The 26115-nt window shown below is 36.4% G+C and overlaps 1 protein-coding gene across 20 annotated transcripts in view; it reads right to left on the bottom strand.

Moving 5' to 3' along the window:
• The window catches only part of GPHN (gephyrin), a 290109-nt gene that overhangs the window by 43609 nt on the left and 220385 nt on the right, over window positions 1–26115 (bottom strand). For 12 of the 20 annotated variants that reach the window (XM_071558090.1, XM_071558092.1, XM_071558094.1 and 9 more), the window contains 3 exons: window positions 10912–10954; window positions 7482–7619; window positions 2633–2725 (listed from right to left, as the gene is read on the bottom strand). In XM_071558090.1, coding sequence (XP_071414191.1) covers window positions 2633–2725; window positions 7482–7619; window positions 10912–10954 — 274 coding nt within the window. Of the gene's footprint in view, window positions 1–2632; window positions 2726–7481; window positions 7620–10911; window positions 10955–13318; window positions 13382–26115 lie in introns of all 20 variants that reach the window. The other 8 variants (XM_071558087.1, XM_071558093.1, XM_071558089.1 and 5 more) reach the window with 1 other exon arrangement.

The raw sequence follows: 26115 nt of genomic DNA, 5'->3' as shown, positions 1-26115 counted from the left end.
ATGCTGCCAAAAGTGGTTCAGACAAACCAGGTTTGTATGATCACATTTAAATATGTATTACTATTAATTTTAAATCTGAAGTTGTCAAAAGTTGATTTCCTAGAGATGAAGTTCTAATCAGTGACAACCTTTATCTTAATACCTTCTGTTTTACTTCAGGAGCCCTGAATATACACCTACATAACCTTATATTGAGAAGGATTGCTTTCAGGAAGGATGCCCAATTCAGGCTGCACAATGATTTATCACATTTGTACTCAGGCACTGGCTGCAGCTCTGCAGATAATTATCTATGGTACACAGTCACGTTTGAATACTAATAACTTAACTTTAAAAGCCTGTCAAACATACTAATCTATGAGCTTTAGAACAAAATCTAAAATATGAAAGTAGAAAAGGACTTTTTAACTAGTCATCGTTGAGTAATGAATGTAATAGTAGTGAAGAGAGATGTCAAACCTTCACTGAAAAAAAAGCACTTGGATGATCCAGCAAAAGAAGAGAAAGAAATCTTTCATAGCTGAATTATTTTTAACCTGACAAAATGGTATTGAATTAGATTTTATTTCCCCACTAATAATAATAATAATATGGAGACAAAGTTTATAGATGATGTACAACTGATATAACTTGAAAGGACAAGGTTTTGGGTAGATAGGTTTATATCACTGACAGGTATTCCTTAATTTTTTTATAAGAAGTATCCATTAATGTAGTCAATATTACCTCTGCCTACAAGCTTTTTTTCTCATATTCCAAGGTACAGGTCCATAAGAAAAATAAGAATGGAACAAAACAGAACAGAATAGACCCGCCTGATCAATTCAGGGATGACCAAAAGATAAAGCAAATCATTAATAGCATTGTCCAAATGCCTCTGAAACACAGACAGGGTTGGGGCATCAACCCACCTTCTAGAAGTCTTTTCCAGTCTTTCTCACCCTCTTGGTAAAGAAATGTTTCCCTGTGTCAAGTCTAAAGCTCCCCTGGCACAGCTGTGAACCATTCCCACACATCCTGTCACTGGACACCAGTGAGAGGAGCTCAACACCTCCCTCTCCACCTGCCCCCTCTCAGGAAGCTGTAGAGAGCCATGAGGTCACCTCTGGGCCTCCTTTTCTTCAAACTAGACAAACAGAGAGTCCTCAGCCACTCCTCATAGGACATTCCTTCCAGTTTTTTCACCAGCTTTAGTGTCCTCCTCTGGACACACTCAAATATTTCAGTGTTACTCTGAATCCACTGCAAAAATTGTTTCTGGCAGAAGTTGTTGAAGACAGTGTTCATGATCATTCTGCTCATTCTCATGTTTACTGAGATGGTGTGTGTTTTTTCCCTTACCCTGCAGCAATCAGGTTGCAAGGCAGCATTTGCTTGATCCCAAGGCCCTTGTCACTCAGCATTCTACTCAGAGCTCACCGTCTTAGCTCTTCTTAGTGTCACATTACTTGCATTTCTCTGGCTACATTTGCACTCCCTGGCTGCTATTACCAGTCATTTTGGTCAGCCTGTCTCTCACACATACATGACAGACAGTTGCAGACTCATCTTGTAGACCTGAAAATTTATTTTTTATATCAAATCTATGGAGAAGCTATTGAACTTCATCAACAGCCTGGGTTTGCAGACAGTCTATTTCATGGACAGTTGCTTTCCATTTTTCCAGCTGCCAGCAACAAAAAGGCTATTTTAATGTCCCCAGAAGTTGGGTATTGTGTACAGATTTCAATGTGGTGTTACAATGATTTAATCACTACCATGATTAAATCACTATAGTATAATGTTCAGCCCTGTATATTTTAATTTTCTTCACAGATCTCTGAAGTGAGCATCATTAGTCTTTAGAAAGGGAAAAACTGATGCACAGAGAAGCAACTGCCTCAAAATGATGCAGCATCTAGTGGTAAAGCAGAGCATGAATTCAGGTCTTCTGGAAAACCACACTCAATGCTTGCAATGAGTTAAATCACACTACTAATTTTCACAGAGTATTTCACAGAATATTCTGAGTTGGAAGGGACCCACAAAGATCATCAAGTTCAGCTCTAAAATAAATGGCCTGTGCAGGGATCAAACCCACCACCGTGGTGTTATTAGCATCATATTCTAAACAACTGAGCAAATCTCAGGATCATGTACGGCAGCTGCAATATTTTTGAAGTAAAAATCATTTCTTCTTTTGAGGTATCTCCATAAAAGAAAATTCTTCCAAGGTTTTTTGAAAATTCTCTAATGCAATCAATAAAATATTCACTAATAGGATGTTGGATTTGTAACAGTTCAACAAAGTAATAGATAGGTAAGAAAATCCTCATTAAATCAATAACAGAAGAATACAAGAAGAATCTGTAATGTTCCATTACTCTCCTAAATTCTTAATAAAAAGCAAGGCATGCACTAGCAACATGAGCACACATGGATGCACATTCGCTTGTGGACATAAGCATCCACTTAAAAGATCTGAACTCAGCTTCACGGCCTTCCTTCAAGACAGTTGCATTCTACATAACTGTGACTTCAGCATTGATCTGCATGAAATCTAAACCAAAATAACCATTGCTGGATTCAAACCAGATGAATTAAGACATTATAAAGCAGTTTTCCAGACACTGTCTACGAAGCACGTGTTTACCTCTCACAGCGTAGCCGTCTTTTACTGATGCTGGAAATGGTGGTAGATTATCTTTTGCATATACATCTTGAGCAAGGACTCGGCCCATTCCATCTAGAAAAGAGAAAAGACCATGCTCAGTGCCATTACAGCTAGTAAAAGGGGGAAAAAGAGTTAACTGCTGCGTGCCCTGATCGGTGACATGTATATATGGGACACATCGATCCCTCAGATTTTTGATTTGTGCCTCTACAGGAAAGAAAAAAGACTAGAGTCTGAAAGTACTGATAAGGGATTTGTTCAGTAAGTCTGTGCTCCTGGTTAGGGTGAAATTGCTGACAGTAGATTTGAATGCCAAGTATCCAAAACCGCTGATACAGGATCAGACAGAAAAACAAATATTTGTTTCTTCAAGATGAGTTTTTCTCCTGAGATTTCTTAAAGTTTTCAGTATTTTCCTTTATTTGAATTTTTACAAAATTTCTTTTTTAAAAGCTATTAAAATGACATTTCAAAAGTGAATCCAGTGTGCAAAAGGTAAGAGGTGACAGATCGAGAACTCGCCAGTAACAATGGACAAGTTTTCATAACCTGACAAAAAAGTTCTGCAATAGATTAGCTTGGCCTAATTGCTGAGAGCATTTCTGATCAAAGGAGGGTGACTGCACATAAGTATCAGGATTATTTATGTAAATTTACAGTGTTGTAATTCTAAATATTTTAATAGCTGTTTCAAACATACTTTCCCTTCACTTTGTGACTATGACTGATGAGCTGTAATTAGGCTCAGCTTCCCTGTACAGGCCGATATGAATTACTTCACTCTCAGTCAAGTGGCTGGTGCCTTTACGGCACCAGCAAGAGCCTTTTCTCTAGTAGGATGTGGAACAGAATGGAAAATACGTAACTCACCCCTTGAGTGAGAAAGCATATTTACTACATGTGTGAGCAGAGGGCTTGGGAAGGGATATATGGGTCAGAACTACTGAGACTGCCTTGATTCCACTATGTCTAAGCATAAGAAGGGAAGCTCAGCTCATAACAGAGGCCACTGCTCCTAGGGTGCATTGTGGCACAGGAAGCCAATATCCAGCTGAAAGAATGAAGGAATACGAGGATGCACGAGTATTTCTACCAGGAGAAATTTGCATGGATATGTGCTTTAAAGATTATGATCTTTGAGACATGCCAAAAAAAAGAGATGTGCAGAAAGTGTGTTTCCTATTTTACAGACAGGAAAATCAACGTGGTTCTGGATTCAGTGGGAAGGTAGATCACTTAACACAGCACACTGAAGGGACAGCTTTTGTTAAAAAGTGCACCTACTTGATATGAAAGTGTTCAGCTCCAGTGAAGTGGTATTTTAATGAAGACTTTACTTATTAACAGAAAGTGATTTGGTTAGCAATTAATTATCATAACTATAACATCATTGTGGTTACATCCATATGTATTAACTTTCAGGCTGAAGTTAATATTCATGCTGCATTTCTGAAAAAAGTATTGCCATGAAAATACTGATAAAACCTGTTAAAGCAACTAGAAAAGCACCTTTGTGATGGCCATTAATTCACCTGTGCATTACTGTGTCTCACTGCCTGTGATACACAATATACAAGTTATTAAAAGCTCACAGAAGCTTGCACATTTACACTGAATAAAAGATTCAGAAACAGACATTTAAATTATAGCACAGAAAAGTCAGCTATCAAAGGCCTAGTAAAAACACCCTTCGTTCAGAGATGCACAAAATCTCATACAAAAGTGATGCTTCCAATTTTAGCGCATGTTGTGTCTTCCTTTTGCTTCTTGTCTGCATGCAAAATCACACCAATTAGAGCAATGTTGAACAGTATGTTCTTGGCATTCTGCCATGCAATATTTTAAAGGAATAAATGGCTAGCCAGTAACGGGAATGAATTTCATTATGGGGAGAAAAATGTAAGAATTACTTGCTGACAGCCTTAGGCATTTAAAATAAAGCAAGTCAGTAACTAAAGAACAATTTGAAGTACCTCTGTACTCTCTTTTATTTAAGCAATTATTCTAAAAATACAGTTTGACCTTATTTTGATTAATTGTAATTCAAAAAGATGTTCTGAATTATTTAATGTCATCAAACTGGCCCTTGTGATGCCCATAGCTTTCTAACACAAAACGGAGAATTACATTAAATTCACCTTTCAAATGTTGGTATTTGCTAAAGCTTAGGTGACGGAACTGGTACAGTTCCATGAAGAACTTTGATTTCTCAGGGTATTGATACTGGGGCACAGCAATAAGACAGATTTTGTACTAAAGGTGATGGATTTTGTAAATATTGCCCTGGTAGCACTTCACTGTAATATGAAAAGTCCAAGCTATCAAAACAATCAGCTAGGCTCTTGGACTAGACCAGAAAAAACGCTCTGCTCTCAGAGCTCTTAGGCATAGGCTTAAGCCATAAAGTGTAGATTACTTCTGCACTGTACTTTTATTATCAATTAAACTTCTGCCTCTTCTTAGTTTCAGAAGAATAATCATAATCATGCTGTCTAAAAGCTTAACCTTGTATGTGTATGGAGCTATGTTCAGGTAACTGAATTCAGCTGGAATAACAGGCTAACTGCAGACTTCAAACCAGGTATCAATGATGGCAGGTGGAAAATATGTTTCAGATGCCTTTGGTTTACGGCACTTCTGTAAAATGTTTTAGGACTGTCCATTTTTTTTAAATATGAAAGAGGTCAAATTATCTATACAGTCACTGATCAACAAATTTACCAGTGTGAAGTCATGTTTCAAAAAATAACTACTTATCTTCCCCCTTATGTTAGGAGAGAATAGATGGATTTGAGAGACTACAGCATACTGTGACTTAATCAAGAATAAAATCAGGACTGTACTGGCTATTTGTACAGAATAACATTTGTCAGCTTTATTTATGAGGATGTATGCTATGCCATGTGCTAAGTAATGTAATTAAATCAGGTTAAATTCATTAGGCAATTTGCACTTGCAGAACTTTACACATTTCAGTTTCTTACAGAGAAATTGTGCTCCTGAAAGACAGTTTCTGGACCTCAGTGTCAATTCAAGACACAAAACCATGAAGAAAACAAACATAGCACAACAGTGTTTTTCTGAGCACAGTTTCAGACCTCCAGGACTACATTTTTAATATTTTGCAACATTAGAGGTGTATGAACTTAAAAGTAAATGAATTTATAACTAAATGAAAAACTCAATCTTTGCATTCTTCAAAATAAACATCTTTTACCAAACACGTGTGTACACATGCACATATTTGCATACACAAAACAATGCTATACACTTGTCTGTATGACATTATGGTGATTCCTGAAGAAGTTCTGAAAATATGTTTTCATCTTGAGATTTGTATCCATAGATCAAATTCAGAGAACTGAATTTGCAGTATCACAGACACAGATGTGTCCTTTAGGAGGTCTCCTATAGGCTAAATCCTGAAAATTCATACTATATATTGGAAATCTTACAGTGCTAAAATAAGCGGCTACTTCTTGAAAAATAAATTGTGAGATACAATTTCACACTACTTCGTAAAAGTAAGAAGGAATATGTCTTTGTTAATATCTTCATTATTGGTAAAATTATGTGAACATTACATCAAGACTCTGTGTCTGAAGCTAATAGGTGTGATACTACATACAGCCTGCTAAACCAGTACGTCAATATGAAGACATCTATAAAGTTTGTGGCAGCACAAAATTTGGTGAAGAGTATGAAAACTTTGAACTTACTAGCCAGAAGACAGAACATTCTATTCAGTAACCATTCAGCCCTCTTTGCTATCTGTAGTCCACTACTGTGCTAAACCTTTAACATTTTGAGGCTTGTAGTTCCACTACCTCTTCACTCACCACATCACCTTTGGACAATCTGGAAGAATCCCTGGAGGAGGTTTCCTCTCCCCCTACCTACTTCAGGTTTACATGCCAGCATGCTTCCTGCCACTGTTTTGCACCAAGAACATTCCCCCAGATAATGCCTAGGCATTATGGACACACAGTTTCAGGAGGAAGGATAGTTTAGCTGAATAAACATGAGAGGTGCCCTGCTAATTCCTTTTACAACCAGGAAATGGCTTCACCTATCCCTAGTTCTTTACGAGTATAGTCACAGTCTGGTATTTTGCCTGCTGCTTGGTGTCTTTGAGGACAACCTCACTGTATAAATCAAAACCAGTTACCCTTTAATTACAAAGTTTTGATAAATCAAACATTAAAAGGAAGCAAGAATCAGAAAATGATCAAATGTAGTGGTAGAATAGAAAAGGAATTGTTGCATTTCTGAGAAGACAAGGAAAATTCTGGAATGTCTAGTAGGCTAAGTAGAAACTGGAAAAAAAGACTAAAATGAACTGTTAAAGATACAGACATGGAAAAAAGTGACTTGTAATTAATAATCACTTTGCTTTGACCATTAATCTCAGATTTGAAAGGGGCTTAGTGAGAATCTCCCATAGTAAGAGAACAGAGTAAACTGACCACAGTACAGCTTGGAACGACTTGGCATCTAGAAAGCCCAGTGTTAACCACTGAGGCAAATTATGGTTGAGTATAATATGTTTGCTGCATATAACACAAACCAGGACAAAAATCATTTACACATTTACACATACATTTTATTAGAATTCCATTACAGACTCCTTCAGGGACCTGCACTGAGTTCACCTGACATTCTCCCAGCTCTGAAAGGAGATTTTCCCCTATTACTGGCATTTTCTAAAGCAGTTTCTCCTGGACAAAGTACTGTTTCAGACATCCTACAACATCAATAAAAGAGCAAGAAAGTTGTCGAAAATGGAAATAACCACCATAATCCTCACAAAGAATCCAACTTGAAATACCTCTGTAATTGATGATTTCTGTCCCAAGTACTGGGGTCATCTCCAGAACTGTGATGAAGGCCTTGTCCATAGATGTCAATGGGAATGGAGACATGCGGTGTCTTCTTGCTACCTTGGTAATGTCAACAGCACTGTGACCTGCAACGAGAAGGAAGCAAGTTTATGTATGCTACAATGTGCAGATTCATAGAGTGATGTTAATTTAAACCACTTCACTGAAACTAACCCAGCACTTCGGAGTCAATTAAATTAGTTATCACTATTGAGCATTCATGTCAGACACTGGGAAGGCACGGCATTCAATTAAAATAAAAAGAGAGATTAAAACAAACTGCAATTTACAGTTGAAAAAGTTCCCATAAGTGTATATCCTCATTTATTGTGAAAAATATGCTCTTGATGAGCATGAAAGGATCGATTAACCCAAAAGAGAAACCCTTCAAGATGATTGAGTATTTTACATTGAGGAAGATAATCTGAGGCTAATTCATTTCTATGAACTACAAACTCAGGACCATTCACTCCATTTTGTTCTCTACAAATACATTTCAACATGCTCTGTGCCATGCACAGACAAAATATAAAAATGGCCATTGGGTCAGTCTGCAATCCAGGAGTGAGATGGGGAGTCAAAAGGTTTGGACGGAGGAAAAAGAGAGCACAATGGGCAGTCAGGACAGCAGACAGTGTTTCCAGCTAGTGGGCATCCTGCCCATTGTTGAGGTTTAGTAGTCACCGTAGCAATGAACTGTTTAAATGTATAATTTGAGTGAAGGCAGCAGGACAGCTTAATGGAAGCTTACTTGGCCCACCTATGAGGGACAGGAAGGGAGAAAATATGACAGAAGTTGTTTGAAAATGAAGCCACCAGCATGTTTGATTTCATGATACTTACTGAGAGAGTAAACAAGGTGACAATAAGCTTTGAAGGATTGTGGAAGGGAAGATAAGCAACTGAAGAAAGAACTACTGCAGGACTACATAAACAAGAGCAACAGATATAAAACAAAAGATTAAGACAATTACAGTTGCAGAATATCTTCAAAGGATTTACCTAGAACAAGAAGGTATTTATGAGATCCAAAGTGGATGATGTTGTATATGTGATCTGTAATGATATTCCTAAGCAACATAAATTATAATAAGAAAGCATTAACAAATAATAGGAACTAATTGTTAATGACATGGTTTTGCTTTGCAGTAGCTACCTAAATAACCCATGTGCTGTTGCACATCCTTCAAATTCTACAAAAAATAGATTATTGCTTTAAGGGTAGTCTTCTAATAAAAATAACGAAAAAAGAGTAAAACAATCACAAAATCTAAGTTCTTCCTTCAGAAGAGAAGGTTTCACAGTCAATCTGTATATACAATACTTCTTTCAGCACTAGCACATGCTTGCCTTTTTATGTGGGAGATTGTTCATTAATCATTTTTTGCTACCAACATAGTAACTATCTTTCAGAGGAAGAAGTGGAGACAACTAAAACTGCCCACCTAATCTTCTCCTAAGAAAGATTCTGTAACAAACTATTTGAACAATCACCTTGCAAGTATTTAGAAGATAACATAATGATAAAAGAAGGCACTGTGAATTTGTCAAGCACAAATAATTTTTGACTAAATTCCTTTCCTTAAGACAGCAGCTGGCCTTCTGAGGAAGAGAGAAACAGCCAATGAGATATATTCTCACTATATTAAGACCTTGCATACTCTTAAACTCATATGCACTCTAGGAAGAAATGATCCAAATTTAACTATTTTAAGATAAAAATGTTACTAATGGAAAAACTGCACTCCTGGTTTTAACAACAAGGATGTCCCTAGCAAGCTTATGCTTCCAATTATGATGTCTGTAGTTTGTTAACAACCTCAATTAAAGGGAAAGGGAAAGGGAAGCACTTGTGAGATACAGTCAAACTTCCCGTATCCTCTGCATAGAAAAAGGAACACTGTGCTTATCAGCACTGTAAATCCTGCAGGTCCAGCAGATTGCAAACGTTTTCCTGATGTTTTCTTATAAGACGGGAAAAATGAAGGAAGATGCTAAGAGAAAATATGTCACAGCAGTGAAAGCTGAGGGAATTGAGCGGCAGTGAACAACCTTGATGCTACAGCCATTAGGTGCTTTAATGTTCCACTGCTCCCTAAAACTTACTGTAAGCTACTTCAGACTAATATTTCATCTCTTTAACCCTTAAAAAGCAAATGAATTCAGAGCTTTTGGATGTTTTGTGTGGTGTCCAGAGTGTTACCTTCAGATTCACAAATCTGTCCCTAATACATGTCATTCGCTTAAGCCAAAGGTTCTGCTAAAATCTGAGAAATGCATTCTTCAACATAGATATTTTTGAAAATAGATAAAATTTCCTAATTTCTGACATCTTTATTCCAATATCAAAAGTAACACCCATTATTTCTTCAAGAGAAGACAAGAAAATGAAGCACCTTTACATGTAACACAAGCATGAATAACCTTAATGAAGAAAGAAAGAAAGATGCAGGTGTAACTACTAACTCTTCTCTCTGCCTCTTTCTTCCTAATCTTTCATTAGAGGTATCACACATTTTAACAGACCCAGAAACAAACAAATAGGCATTTTTAAAATTTCAAAATTACTAAATGGCACTTTTTAATTACAAATAAGTGACATTAAGCAACTCCTCAGAATTTCCTAAGTTATCTTTCAGTAACGTGAAATGCCAGATGGCTCTAAAAATAAGTACTTACATTAAGCTGCATTTTGTATGACAAAATAATCCCCTAGCTCTGAAGCAGCTAAGTCAATTGGTTGCATAAAGTAGAAAATTCCTGACAGCCTTCTTTTTATCACCAAAACAAATTCCTATTCCTGTCATTACATATATATGTACCTATATATATAAATATATATATACACACACACATATATGGTGGATCAAATTTTACACTAGAAAAATTTGCATAAAACAAAGGAAAAGAACTGTGCAAGTTAAAAAACAAATAATTTGGATCAAATCTGACTTCTTAACCTTTGCATTTTTTGGTTTGGTTTTATGCAATCCAACATTCAAATTCATACTCATGAAAATAAAAACAATGTATTCAACTTGAGAATGTCCATTTTCATTGTCTTTGAGTGGTGAATCTTGTCCATTAAACCTGGACATACATGATCATTTACAACAATATATCACCACAAACAACACAAACCTCCACGTCATTAGAAAAACAACATGGAAAAATAAACTAAAATATGACTCTCCATTAATACATGAACAATAAGAGCTATTTACATCTTTATTTTTGGTCCAAATTTCATTGTCTTAATTTACTAACTTTCATCTGCAAACCCACTTATGTCTCAACCATATAATTCTGATCTGACTATCATATGCTCTCCTGCGCAGTCTTAGTTTCTCAACGGAGCTCTGAAGTTTCAGTACTTACTTGCTCTGAGGATGTTCTCCTTGCTGCTGCACCTAGACTGGACCTGCAGAGAGAGCACAGAGTCTATGAGCTACAGAAGTTAACAAGAATGCAAAATACAGAGATAAAATGGGCAAGCTCCTGGGATCTAAGACAGAGGTTATACATATTTTCAGCAACATTCTTACATATTTTGCATGAGATAAGTATATTTATGCAGAAGAGTAGTAGTTGATGGTCAGAATCTGATACAAGGAATTTGATTCCACACCCCTCCCATAAGAAACAAGATGGCCTAAGGACAGAAATAGAGAAAAATCAAAGAACAGAGTGTTTAAAGTTACGTGTTAAACTTCAGTTTTCAACAAAAAAAAATGCATTTTCTTCTACAGTTGTAATTACAGTAGTTCTGAATCTAGGTCCTGTTTTATGATCAGACAGAATACTAACATAAATAACATATATTATCATGACCTGATTTAAAATTCTGTTGTTGATATACTCAGGTATTATAGAAAGAGTTTAAAATGTCCAATATTGAATTTCAATTGCGTTGATTCTGAAGAGGTTTAATAAGAGTTCTTCACAACTGCATAAGCCACTCACAATGGTAAACAGCTTCCAGCTGAAGCCAGATAAATTTACTCAGCTGTTTCTGTTTGGTTAAAAAAGATGCTTCATTCAGTATGAATTTTACAGTGCAATTTTACTTTAAAAAATAACTGTGTGAGAATTGCAAATGGTTTCTCAACAAATTCTCTTTCTTGATGCTTAGCTGCCACTATGCTATTCCAGATAGTCTGATTCCAGGGAAATGTGACAACTCACATTGATCTAATAGTCTAGTAACACTGGATATTTAGAGTTCCATCCATTAACCATGCAGATTTAAAACATAATTGTTTTTTTGAAGAGTATCAACACTGTAAAGACAACACAGTTAAAATTTTATCTGCACTGAGGCATCAGCTCTTGTTAATTCCTCTCAGATTTGGAAAGACAGCACAATGTATAATAACCCTAAAGCTGCAAGTTTTTGCATGACCTACTGGCAGGCCAGCTGACTGAACTGGCAGTACTTGGATAAAAGGCATTTTGCGTGGACAAAACCCCAGCTAAAGCAAACTTCACAACAAAACAAATCTCTGAGACAGTAAGAATGGAATCCTTTTCTTCTTTATTGATAAAGGTATTTTAAATTTCAGTGAGAGGACTAATAAAGTAAAATCATGTACATGTGGTGAAAGAAGTGGAATATCACAGGTGATGCTAAGGGTGTAATTTCCTCCCAACAGAACATTTGCCTCTGCTGAAAAGCAGAGGAGTGAATCCAGATTATCTTTCAGACCTCATTCGGAGTTTGCAGCTACAGAAAAATGGCCTAGAAAGTGAGTATGTATGATCTAACAACTGATGAAGAGCAAGACTTGCTCAGCCCCACAAAAGCTGTCTTTAGGAAGGAACAACCATTTAAGGCTGAAACCAACTGTGCCCCAGTGTCTGAACCTCTTTCTTCTGTTCCACAGCAGCTTGCCCCAAATGTATATTCACATAAAAAAATTGGATTCTACAGAGCAACACAGTCTACTTATTGTAATGGAATAACTCATGGAAAGTAATGTTGCAACTTAGAGTGGGTTATGGTGTCCTTCCCTGAAAAAAACTCGTTTTTAACAAAAACAAGCAGAAAAAAACCAAGCCCTCCCCTCTTCCCACCAAAAATACTACACAAGAAAACTGCAAACAAAATATTAATGATGCCCAAATTTGGCCCAGAGTTGTTTCACCAGATTTAAAAGGCATAATAAGAACTCTCTCTGGAAGAAGTAAATATTTACCAATAATTTACCAAAGGACAATTCTGGACCAAAAAGATGGTTTAATGGTAGGAGAGAAAGCACAAAAAAAGAGAAGCACAGTTTAAGAGAGAGAGGCAGAGAGAGATACAGAAGCAGGATGGATGTGGCAAGGCAGAAGATGGTGTGTGCAAAAGGAGACATGGGTCTATGTGTGTAAGACTATTGTTTAAAATGGAAGAGGCTCTCTTATTTCTCACTGAAAAACATATGAAGAGAGAAAATGAGGAAGGGGCCTGCTGCAAAATAACCAAGCAATTCAGCAAACTGTGGAATGAAACTCAGTGAGATAACATAGTCCTAAAGAAAAAGGCAAAAAACCAAAAATACAAAACACAAACATTTGAAACGATTTACTAAAACAAACTAAGTAAAATATGTGATCCAAAGGACACAGATAAAAGCTACTAGAGAAGGAGGAAAAATGTTAGCAGACAAAGACAGTGCTAAAGAAGTAAAATGGAAGTCAAGAGAGAGTCTTCAACAAAGTGGAGGAACAGAAGGAGCCCAAACCCATAGCGCAAAGCAATGTTTGCGAATGGAAAACAGCTCCTTTGAGCAGTAATAGTTACTCTCGAGTTGTAGCCTCTATTCCTCCTCAGTTCATCTTTAAGCCCTTCCAACCTATAGTGGAGCTAGTGTATGGACAAAAACAAGAGATTTATAATGAACAGAGCAGCTGAGATTTGCAGATCAAATCTTCTAATATAAAAACGTGTCGACAAAGTTTTGCTCTTACAATGTCCAAATGACAATGTTAACAAAAGACAGCTGGCTTCACACACAGCCTCTTACAGGTCATTTTTTTAATTCTGTGCACACAGAGGACTTTATATTTATTTTTCTGATTTCTTACACCCAGCCTACAGTTTCCACATTATCACTCACCTGATGGGCAACATATGCAGTATGAGAAATAATTTGCTTCTCACAAATTTTAAAAGCAGCTGTGGAAGAGGAATCCGTGATAATAAAATAAAAGGCTTGATCAGCTAGACTTGATCGTTTCCCAACCTATGCTCACAGCTGCAGAATATAAACCATGTTTTAACATAACTGGCATGAAAATTAGTCGTTACATAATACTTCTGTTTAACATGAATTGCACATTCTTATCCTAAACGTTATTTTTAATCTAAACTCCAGTAAAATGATTTTGAATAAACCCCACCAGTTTCCTAACACATACAGTTTTAGCAGCAATGGAGCTTTGTATAAATCGGGTTATGTTCTTTAAGTGCATTTTATCATATTCATTATTTGTATGCTTTACTACTTTGTTATTTGTGACATTTACAGAACATCTGTATTCTTTTTACAGCTACTGTTATATGAAGAATTCATATTACATTGCACATAGTACCATGACTAACTAGTGAGAGTTAGTAGTAGTAGTATTTACTTTAATTCTTATTCACAGGTAGTTACAGAAATAATAACCTATGGCTGTCTTTCACAGGGAAAGTATAGATTTATTGTTTGTCCATTCTATAGCCTGTTTGCTCACAATCTACCTTGGCAGAGGATACACTGGGCTACCAGCCAGTACCATTCTCGTGCGTAGTTCAGACAGAACGTAATCAAACCCAAAGCATTCAGTTCACATTACTCTGTTTTTTAAGCAAACTGGATTTTATGTTCTTAAAGACAAAAATTCGTCATGCGGAATGCAGAGTAAGCTTTCTCCCACAGGCTGAAGTAATAAATAGAATGTGAAATAAAGTACTAAAAATTAAATTAAGGGAATGATAAAACAAAGAGTTCTGCTGACAACTTCTATCTATCAGTCATGATTGATCTGAAAAATGAAATCAATGACTATATTAAATTGGACTCATTTAAATTTACATGATATATTTTGCTGCAAATAAAAATCGGTCTACAAAAAATTTTTTTACAAGTAAAATAGAAAAAGACACGAAAAAAATTTCATGCTACAAGTGAAAAATTCATGTGAAAAATAATGAAAAAATAGAACTGAGAAACCCTTTAACACTTTACCATGACTGTTAGGAATTGTTAAAGAAATTACTTACCTTTTTTAAGTCATAACAAGATTAGCACAGAGTATTAAGTCAGCTCTTCATTATGGGAGGTACAATTAAAAGCCATTGGTTATAATAAAACAAGTTGTTACACAAAGATGAAGAGTTTCCAGCCCAATATGAAAAGCTAACTCTTGTGGGAGTACTTCAAGTCAATATTACAACATAAAGAACAATTCAGAACAAGTACATCAAAACATGATTTATCACCAACAGAGCCTGTTGCTCAGGAGCACAGAGCCTGTAGGAGGCTGACCCATAACCTTCAGCATTTATGGGAAAGCACATTGCTCCACTTGAAGGAAAGCATGCAGAATGTGGAACCACCAGCAGAAACCCAAACATACACAGAGGACTGAGGCACAGCAAAGGGAATGGGTTTGCCAAGCTGTAATGAAGGAAGCAGGGTATGCCAAGCACGGCAGCAGTGACAGCGTGACAGCCGCATCCCTCTCCTGCCACCGGCTGTGCGTGAGGGGGCTGCACCCACTGACCTCACTGCGCTGAGGATGGGCACACCTCAGACTGCCTTGCCTGCAAACTGCAGCAGCTTTAGCAACTCAACCTGTTCTCTATGACGTGGCAAAGCATGCTGCTGCTGGGTTTTTTTTTCCTGCAAGTGATTTATTACTAATTACGTGATCTGTGTTCTGTACAATATACAATGGCACATGCCATTTGAATGGTCTCTGAAATATGTGCCTGCTTTAAACAGATTTCAAATCCCTGGTGATCTGATTTATAACTGTAGGGTTTGCACGGTGTCTTTTGCCTAAAACATCTTTTAACCTCTAAGAGTGCAACATACATTATTCAATGTCTCTAAATAAACACATAAGAGAAAACTAAACCATGAATAACAATGGCTCAAACTGGTGTGATAATACTTTAAAAACTGATTTTGGCCTGTTATTCTAAGCAATATCCACAAGGTTAAACTACAAGCAAATAAAAAAATGTAATGAAATACACTGGTTGGTTTCATTAAAAATGTTTTAAGTCTAATCTGAAGAACAGAGAGAATTACTTTAATTGAATTAATATGGAATTTATTTATGAAGTTGTTAAAAAACATTCACAGGAATGGCTTGGGTTGGAAGGAACTGTAAAGATCATCCAGTTCCAGAAAAAAAAAGGTATCTGGAATTGCAGACTTCAGAAAATGTTCAATAAAGTATGTAAGGATTATTTAATCCTATTACAACATGCAGTCTTCCTATTTCAGGAATGCATTCTTATTCAAACAGCACTTTTACACTGAGCAGAACACATGAAGTCTTGAAAGAATGCTTTATGGCCATCTGATTAGGATTAAAGTCAGTTCAAAACAATAGAATCATTGTTCGTGTTATACTGAGACCACCTCTGAAAAGCAAAGAAAAGTGAGCACAAAGAATTTGATAGCAGCAGACCATACTCATTATCACAATTTCTAAAACAAGCAGCACTGATGGAGGGATTTACCTCATGAAATTTAAATATAACTAATGTAGTATTCCACACAGGGAATCGCTGATGTGGAGTCAGTGGGAAGAAATAAGCATAAAGTCACTTGAAGCCAAAATCATTTGAGGAGTAGATTTTTACCATTTATTAAGTGTTATGCTTTTTAAGTGTTACTGGACACTGAACAAAATTAATTTTCAAATTTTGAATATGTCATTACGTCTTCATCCATATTATTACTCAGTTCTCTTTTCAGAGTTTTTTTCTAGTGATCTACACTTTACATACAGATTTATTTAATTTTGATAACTGTTTCCCAGTAGACCATGAACACACACATGGAATTTTATGTCAGATTATGATTTATCCTAACTACTGTTCAAACAGGACAGTGGAAATGGACTGATGAATACACCGTAGAAACATGAGGGCTGAATTAGTTCCTTTTACAGAAACAGTATAAAAGAAAGATATTATCCAATATTTGAAACAATAGGGAATGAAAAGGCAAAGGGCAGTTTTCTAGGATAAGTCACCTCTCGATGGAAACTGACCTTGTCCTGGAGAAGCAAAATCAAAACATTTATTGCTAGAAGAGGATTCAAAGAAAATCTCACCAACTAAAATCACAAGCTGGACACCTCATTGAGTGAGAAAACAGGAAGAACTCTGGTACATCCAGCAAAAAAAGGAGACAGAATAGCAAACTGCTGGTCAGTGAGATAATGGGAAAGCAAATGGCTATACAAACTGGCAGTATAGGCTTGACAGGGGAGAATAAAAAGAGTCAAAGAGGGATTTATTTTCTTCAGAGTAATTTTTATGAAATGTTTACATTTGTATAAGAAAAAAAAAAGAGCTGAATTCTGTGTTCTTCAGAGCATGGGACAGCATACAGGTATGTCGTATGAGTAACACTGGAAAGACAGCACATTTCTCTGGTATTTTAGGGGCTGTTCAGAGTTTATTCAAGATCATATTGCTTTTGTTTAGAGAAGCTGCATTAATTAAAATACCCAAATATGAAGAGGTCCATACATCTCATATAATCTAAAGCCCATATTAAGTCATAAACTTGAATTTTTTTGCCAAATCTGTGCACCAATTTCAACTGGTATTTCTAACCTGTGCTATCAAAATTCAACTGGGATTTGTAAGATACAAGAAATTTCTAGGAACACTGCACTCAGAAAAATCAAAAGCTCTACTACCTGTATTATTAGCTATGAACAAGATCTTTTATTTGTTTGAATGAAAATCTTCAACATTCTCCAAATGCCTTGGAAATATTCTCCAGTTTGAGGAGTAGCTAGCGTAAATAAAAGCAAAGAGAAGAAGTTCTATTACCTAAGACATACAAGCGAAACAAATTCCTGTTGTCCTTGTTGTTTTGCCATAGAAGTGGCATTTATTTGCCTATTTTCATACAATTTCACACCCTTACAATTTGACCATTTAGCCATACAAGTATGTGTTAGATGTCTGAGTTATACTTTATCTGACCAGCATTAAAATTTTTTAAACTCCTTGTCCATTTCATATTAACCAGCTTTTTAAGCTACTTTCAACCAGATGTCAAGCGGATATATGAGAGGTATGGAAGTTCTTGTCTTCAAGCACACCATAAATTACACTCTAACCCTTGGCACACACTAATAAGGTTGACATTTTAAAAAGCTTAGTTTCTATTACAAGTATTTTGCTTTTAAATGGAATTTCAACTAGTTACACCTTTCTATTTCTTGACCTAGCAACAGCCAATTTCAGTGCAGCACTAAACAATGAAATATCCATATTACTGCAAAAAAAATTTGAATTGCATGATGCTCAAAATAAAATTTTAAAATAAATTAATTTAAATATAGTCAAGCAAAATTGTCAAGTTTAAGTGAAACAGTGTTTAGAACAGATCAAGGGTAGGGTGTGCATATCTTTTGTTTCCTTTGACATGTAGGCACTGTGATTTCATCATAATTATTTTCAGCAGTGCTCCTCATAAGGCAATATAAGGCTATCTCATTTTAACCTCCCTGCTCAAAGACCAGTTTCATGTTTTACTTACTAAACATTATCCAAACCATCTTCTACATGGGGAATAATTTAGTTCTGTATAGATTCATCTGTTGTGCTCAGTTCTACAATATGCAGCATTGAAGTACACAGGAGAAAATTTATTTTTACAAAGTCCTTGTGAAGCAGAGGCATGAATTGATTTTACAGATGGGAAACTGAGACACACAGACATCTAGACTAAATTTAACTTGACATACCTACATGACAATCCAGTTGGATTACAGAGATTAGATCACTGCTTGCCAATTATTTCGACTACACTGGGAGTGCTCAGCATAGAATCCTTTGCACTGGAAAGGACACTAAAGATTATCTAGTTCCAATCCTGCTGCCATGGGCAGAGAACCTTCTACTAGACCACACTGCTCAAGTCCCATTCAAACTACCCCTGAACATTTCCAGGGATAGGGAGCCCAAAACTTCTCAGGGTAACCTGTTCCAGTGCTTCACAGTAGTTTCTTCCTAACATGCCACCTAACCCTCTTTCAGCTTAAAGCTTAAAGCCTTTCACCCTTATCCTATTACTAGCCCTTGTAAGAAGTCCCTCTCTAGCCTCCTGTAGCCCCCTTTAGGTACTGGAAGGCTGCAGTGAGGTCTCCTTGGAGCCTGTTCATCTCCAGGCTGAACAACCCCAATTCTCTCAGCTTCTCTTCATAGGAGAGGTGGTCCAGCCCTCTGATCATCCCATGGCCCTTCTCTGGACTCTCTCCAACAGGTCCATGTCCTTCCTGCGCTGGGGACCCCCGAGCTGGATGCAGCACTGCAGATGGGGCCTCATAAATGCAGAGCAGAGGGGCAGAATCCCCTCCCTTGCCCTGCTGCCCACGTTGCTTTGGATGCAGCCCAGGATACAACCGGCTTTCTGAGCTGTGAGTGCCCATTGTTGGCTGTGGTGTGACATTTCACAGTATGTGTCTCTAGCGGGACACACAGAAATTAAGTACCGCTGAAAATGGTGCAAGAAGTTTTTGCACCATGAAAAGTGAAGTCAGCATTAATACGGAGACAGAACAGGCGATACAGGCTCCTTGGTACCCATTCCAGCCTTCCTGCTACAGCACTGCGCTGTCCCTCTGGCTGCACTGCTGGGAAACACAACTTGGTTCTCTTCATGTCTAGGTATTTTCAGGAACCAGTGTTGGTTGGGAAGGGCAGAGGCTTGTTTGAAATTATTAGCATTACTGCTTTCTCTGTTATGTGCCCCTAGGCCTACAGACCTCCTTCCCTTTGATCCAAGGTCTGTGGAGTGAAAAAGCATCTCTCCACTGACACTGGGAGGAGACTGACTTGAACTTGTAACTGCTAACAAAGTTTACCATCCCTATTTCATGCTTACAATCTTACCTTCCTGGAAGCAGAGCACATAGGTAACTACTTGCATTTCTGTGTTGAAGAAATATGAACACACGCAAACAGAAACAAAAAAAAGCAAAACTTACAAACTGTTCTGTGGCTCCGTGCCTTCAAAAGTCACCCATCAAGTGAGTAGTTAATCTTCAGGCCCAAAGAGTCAACAAAAGGCCATCACTCAATTTCTTACATTTTTGAAGGATCTTCAAAATTAATTTTCACCTTTTTCCATTGGTGTTTACCAGCAATTTTGGTTGGAGATTTTTATAGTTACTATCATTCTAAAGCAATTGGTTGGACTATGTTTTTAACTATATGAGCAGGAACAAAACATGTTTCCCCATGTGGTACAATCATAATTTCTGCACTAACATAATTCCAAAGCCGTTATTTTAGTTAAGCTTAATATTTTTATTTGAGCTAGGAGTATCAAATTTGAAGAGCTTCAAGTACACTTGTACACTTGTTTGAATCTTAACTTGAAAGAGATTTATTCATTTTTATACTTGAAAGTGTACAAGTCTGAAGTTTTGGCTGAATATTGTATACATCAGTGATGATAATATACACCATATATAAGATTATTGTTCCCTGCGTTTAGTAGTTTTAGCTCTTGTACTTGAAGCCCTTCAAATTTAATGCTCCTAGCTCAGATACAAATATTAAGTTTACCTAAAATAAAGAAGTTGTTTCCATGTTACAAAATTGCATTTGAAAAACTGGAAAAAGGAAGATAACATAGGGAGCACTGATGGGAACCCACTGACATCTGAGCTCTGCATTACTGACACTGACACTGCTGTGTATATCTGATTTCCATGTATCAAAACAGACTCTGCCCACTAGAGATACATGCAAATTAGATCACATGTATGGTATTTCATATCAGTGATTACTCCAAAAGCTGTAACAACAGTGTAACAGAAGCTTTGCTCTACTTTCATTCATTGCCATTTCAGAATCTAGACTAATTTTTCTATAGATTCGATTACTGAAGATGACTCTGAGAAATCAGACTGTTTTGGGAGCTGAACCTGAAGAACAGTTGAAATAAATGTTATTACTAGTGTAACAGAATGCAAAATAATGTCTGGCTTCTCCAACAAGCTGATTTAGGTAGTAAATAAATAAATTCTAGGCACTGTATGCTAGTGAACAGCTTAATACTGGATTTAAAAAGAAAAGAGTGGTTGTCAAGAAAAGAAATCTTACAGTTATATCTAATCAAGCCAAGAAAATGGAAAAAACCCCTCTGCTTAAATGGATGTAATTATAGTGAAATAATGACAAGACTGACTTTGGAAAATGCAAAGGAGTCAAAGTTATAATTAGTCAAAAAGAAAATGACATTCCTAGCTCTCTGACTTGATCTAATTTGTTTCATAAGGGATTGCACATCTGTAGCAGGGTGAAATGTCTCCCTGTTTTGTAGAACAAGAAGCAAGGGGAAGAATTCATTCAAAATTGGAACATAAAGATTTGACTTGAAACAAAAAGGAACTCTAAATGTCCAAATGAAGAAGGATGGAAATTATTTCTGGATTGACTGGGTTTTAGAATATAGAAATGTACATTACTTTATCAAGAAAATAGCTGTGATTTTATAATATGACTTCTTAGTGCCTTAGTTCCTAATAGACACTTTAAATATTATTTGTTCTTTCTCTGATAGATGCAGACCTGGGAAGCATTTTACCATAAGGAAAACCAGTAAAAGGTACTGCAATTTTTAAAAAGTTGAATAGAGAAGGGTTAAGCCAAAATCTGTAACGTGAAATGAGATGACATTCAAACCCCCTTCTTTTACCACTCTCACAAATGTTAAAAATTTCTTTGTAAGTGAACCTAGTACTTGACTTGAAATTACCAGTAAAGAACAAAATAATAAGTGCAAAATGTCAATACAAAGAGATAATTTATTTGGCAGAAGTCAGAAGGTAAGTACCATGCACAGGGAAACTGTAGGGTTAAGTAAAATTTTGCTTCTATTTTGAATGTATGAACTAATAATGGATCTAATTAGGAGATTCAGCAATGGGTAAACAAAGATAAATAGTATTTAAGGTACAAATAGAGCAACATTTCTTAATGAATTTTAAAAGATTAATTATCTGAGATGTCATTAATCAAAGCTATCAATGTATACTTCGATCAATTATTGCAATAGCCTACTTCTGTTCCTGGTGTAACTTGGAAGTTTTGTCATACTTGCTTCTCGTATGGCAGACAGAATTCTGGAGAAGATATTTTGTTATCCTAATCCTAAATTAATCCTAATATCATGAATGAAGATAGAACTAGAAAAACTATTTTCTACAAATACGGAACCTGCATCACTAGTTTTTCATAAATTTTTGCATTTTAATGGGCATTGAGAAAACTATGTTTCTCTAAAAGTAAGAATTCTAATTAATTCATTTTTCTTAAGCCTAGAGTAAGGTGGTACTATTAGCAAAGCAAAATGCAAACCTTTAAATGGCAATTGCCAAACAGAAAGAGAAATATCTATAAATTCTAATTTTACTTAAAAAATGAATGTTCTATTAGAGACAGAAAAAAAAACCAAACCAGAAAACCAAACCCACAGAAAAACAGGACTAGATTGTTCCAACACAGTTGGACAGAACCCAAATGATTAGTGGATCCTTACTGGCTCTGTTGTGTTCACTTATTTCTTGGAAAAACATTATTTCAAATTTCAAAGAGCATCCCTACAAAGTATATGGTGTTCCTAAGCCAACAAGATAGGCAATCTCCATTTAATTAAGCAATTTTTGTTCAATGGCTCAGTATGTTTATGTCAGATGTAATGAACCAAATTCTCTATCTGCTGGACTTCTGCATGATATTGGAGAAGAAAAGTGGGGAATGGCTCACATTTACTTTCTTTGTGCTATGTAGAGCAGATTTACAACAGATATCAACACTGAACTTAACATCCTGTACATAAAACTTAATTCTAGGTTCTGTGCTGGTGGTAAACACCTGGAAGTCAGAGTTGCAGTTCCTGGTCTTTCAGCACTGCCTTCTGTTCAATGTAGCCTAAGTGGGAGAACCAGTCTGCTACCTGGTTTTAGTTTTACAGAACTAGATTCAGTTACTTACAGCATTTTAATTTTGTAATTTATCCTATATAAAATATTTTAACCTAGAAATGTTCACATGGTCTTTGAATGGTCTTCTGAAGTCAACTACCTGCTGCAGGAAACAGTATTTCCTTTTGTTCTGTGAATACTGCTACTTAATTCCCTGTACTGGTTACTCTGTATTATCAGGTAAGGTCTCTGTTGCTTTATTAACAGTGCTAAGTATACAACCAAATCCCATCAATCAGTATGCAGGCAATATGTATTCCAAAGCTATTTAATGAAAATAATACACCTTGTGGGACAGAAAACTATGTAATATTTTCCAAATCTTTCACAATAAAAGGCATCATGTTCTAACTAACTACTCAGTGAGGCTAAATAAAACATCTGAAAAGCTACAGACCTGAGTGTCTTCCTCTTTGAAAAACTTTATTTGCTTAGAAAGCAGAAATAGCACTGCAGCAAACATTTTGTTGCCACTATCCTCCCAACAAGCAGATCGATGGCTTTCCTTCATTAAGCTTTTAGCCAAACACAGAGCGCATGCAAAAGCCAGAGGACAGGGAGAGAGAGGGAGAAAAACAGGTATCGGTAATAGAAAGTCTGAGATACAAATGAGAATAAAAAATGGGGCCTTTGCAAAACACTACCTAAGTGTAACTTAATACATTAGGAGACTATGGAACTTCGTTGGACAATCTGTTTGATTTGCATGGTGTATATTTTTAAGATACAAGCTGATGTCACAGTACTTCTAAAAAATGTAAGTGAAACTAATTTAACAATTTCTTAAGTGAACTACTGCTATTTAAAAATATATTACTATGTTTTGAGACAAATGAGTAACAAGTGAATTACAGATATATTATACACATAACACAGTGCACAACTGCTAAGTCATTATTAGTTCTAATTAATAATTTTACTCTTAAACAAACCATTTAAGTAGTCTTGCTAACACAAAAATTACAGGCATGAAGCTAACTGGCTTTCATTAAGGGTGAAAAACTATGCATACTATGTTAAAGAGGATATGAACTTATATTTTATCATTATAGCATTTTAGAGCATTAAAGCTTTACTTCTCTTGACATAGGGAGATCACTTTTTAAAGAAACTCACTTCAGTTTCACTGAATTGAACCACAGGCAACACCTCATTCTAGCCCAGTGGAATTGCTAAGGTGCTGACTGGGGCTAAGCAAGTATATAATACTACTACCCTATAATGCCCGGAGCTCAACAAACTAGGAAAACCTTTCTGTACCTAAAAAAAAAGTTTCCAAAATTTTTCCCCATTCCTCTCAAATAGGCATCAGTTGGCCACATCTATAATTTCACTCAAGCAATTGGTGACAATAAAAAGGAACAGGTCAAAAGCTTTTTCTAATTATTGGACTTTGAGATGCAAAGTAGCCTCTACAAGGATGTTTTATATGGAAAAAAAACAAACTAGGCAGCAAATTCTGCCTCAAAATCTTCATAATGCAGAATACATAGGTCCCGTTTCTCTTCTGCTGGAAGGTTTTCTACTTCTTTAATCAAACACCTTCTGTGTGGCAGCAAATCCTTGATAGTACATTCACTTTCCTCTTTGGCAATCTGAGCTCTATCAGTGCCAATTAATCCAATTCCAGAGCTTTACTCAACAATTAAAATTGTGAGGACATTTCTTGTGATGAATCTAATACAACATTATCCTAAAAGCAGATTTCAGAAATGGTTTATATGAGGTTCTCTCATGAATCTCTTGTTGAACCTTTGCTAGAAGGAATGTTCAGCTGAATTCCTGCAGCACTGAATCCACTTCTCTCATCATTGCATTCCTGGTATCATCTGAAGGTCCAAGGCTATTTGGTGATGACTTGGACACAGAAAATTAAGAAGCTCCAAATAAGGTGCTTTATAAGAAAAAATATCTTCTTGGAATAAGAACCACAGAAATAGGTGTGGACATAAGAAACAACCTTGAGATCTTATCAAAATGTGGTACTTTTTTCCCTCCTGGATATGAGACATTATACCATTCAATATTACTAATTTTCTTCCCCTGGTCAAAACTGCTGGCAGGTGTTTGGACTTGATTTAACAATACTTCAGTTTGGGAGATTTTTTTATCATGTCATTTAGAGGTCAAGATGTTGCTTACTCATAGCAACCTTTCCCGTTATCCAAAATGATGACACTGAGCATTGCTTGACATGCATCCTGACATTAAGCTGCATTTCCAAATGAAGAGTCTCTCACAAAGATAGAAACTAGACTAGAAATCCTGCACAGACCCCAGAGAGCCTCCAATCCCTTTCTCTCTCTTCAAGTAGCTACAACTGCCACAGAGATCTTCATTTTCAATTGATTTGTTCCTTTGGATCTGTCACTGGCTCGAATGGTCTATTCAATACACAGGTGCTATCCTGCCACCAGAGAATAATGAATCTGTAGTTTATTTACACCTTCAGTCTGCAGTTTAAAACAGGGTTGCTTAGGTGTTGCACTGTGTGTTTCATGAGCATGAAATTCTGATCAGCTAGGGACTTTTTAGCTGCATCACAAGATCTAGTTCACTAGTCAGCCAGGTTATCTGCATTTTAGATATGAAGATCTCACCCTTGGACAGAGGATGAAGGATGAATTGCTTGCATGGGTTTGCAGTGCCATCTTCATACTTCAGCTAGAAGGGGCCTTACTACAAATTGCAAAGCACTGATCGCTTTGGAGAAGGCAAAAAAGTTTCCTGAATCTGATCAAGCAGGAGACCCATACATGTTGACCAGCCACCAGCTGCAATACCTTGGTTTGCAATTCTTTCAAGGACAGTGATCTCTCCATAAAGTGGAGGGAAGAACAAATGGCTGAAGTTGCAGGCAAAGGACGAAGAGTTCAGTTTCCCTGAAAGAGGCTTATTGACTTCACAATCTCTAAGAGCATGTTCATCATTTTTGCTGATTAAATGCCTGTTGATCCACTGTTTGTTTCTTAATTGAACAGATCATTCAGAGGAAAGAGTGAGGATGGCTTCTATTTCTTAATTGAACAGATCATTCAGAGGAAAGAGTGAGGATGGCTTCTATCTTGCATCTGTAAGCACTAAACTTAATTTCTTGCTCCTATATTAGCTTAGAAAAAAGTGCCTTTCTATGCACATGAGTATAGTGTAATTTATTTATGTCATACTGGTATTTGGATGATAATAACAATAATAAACTGCAGAATATGTATCAAGTGCTTTTAAGAACACATACTTGATTATTTTTAAAATTACTTGTCTCCTGGTGGAGCCAGACAGCAACTATTGATCTATTACAGAAAAACTGGTAAGCATCTTTCTTGTTAAGAACTGTTCTATTAGATCTTTTGCCTATTCATA

Source organism: Pithys albifrons, chromosome 6, assembly GCF_047495875.1.
Source record: "Pithys albifrons albifrons isolate INPA30051 chromosome 6, PitAlb_v1, whole genome shotgun sequence".
NCBI lineage: Eukaryota > Metazoa > Chordata > Aves > Passeriformes > Thamnophilidae > Pithys > Pithys albifrons.
The sequence above is the reverse complement of the archived record's forward strand: the minus strand, read 5'-3'. Positions and strand labels throughout refer to the sequence as shown.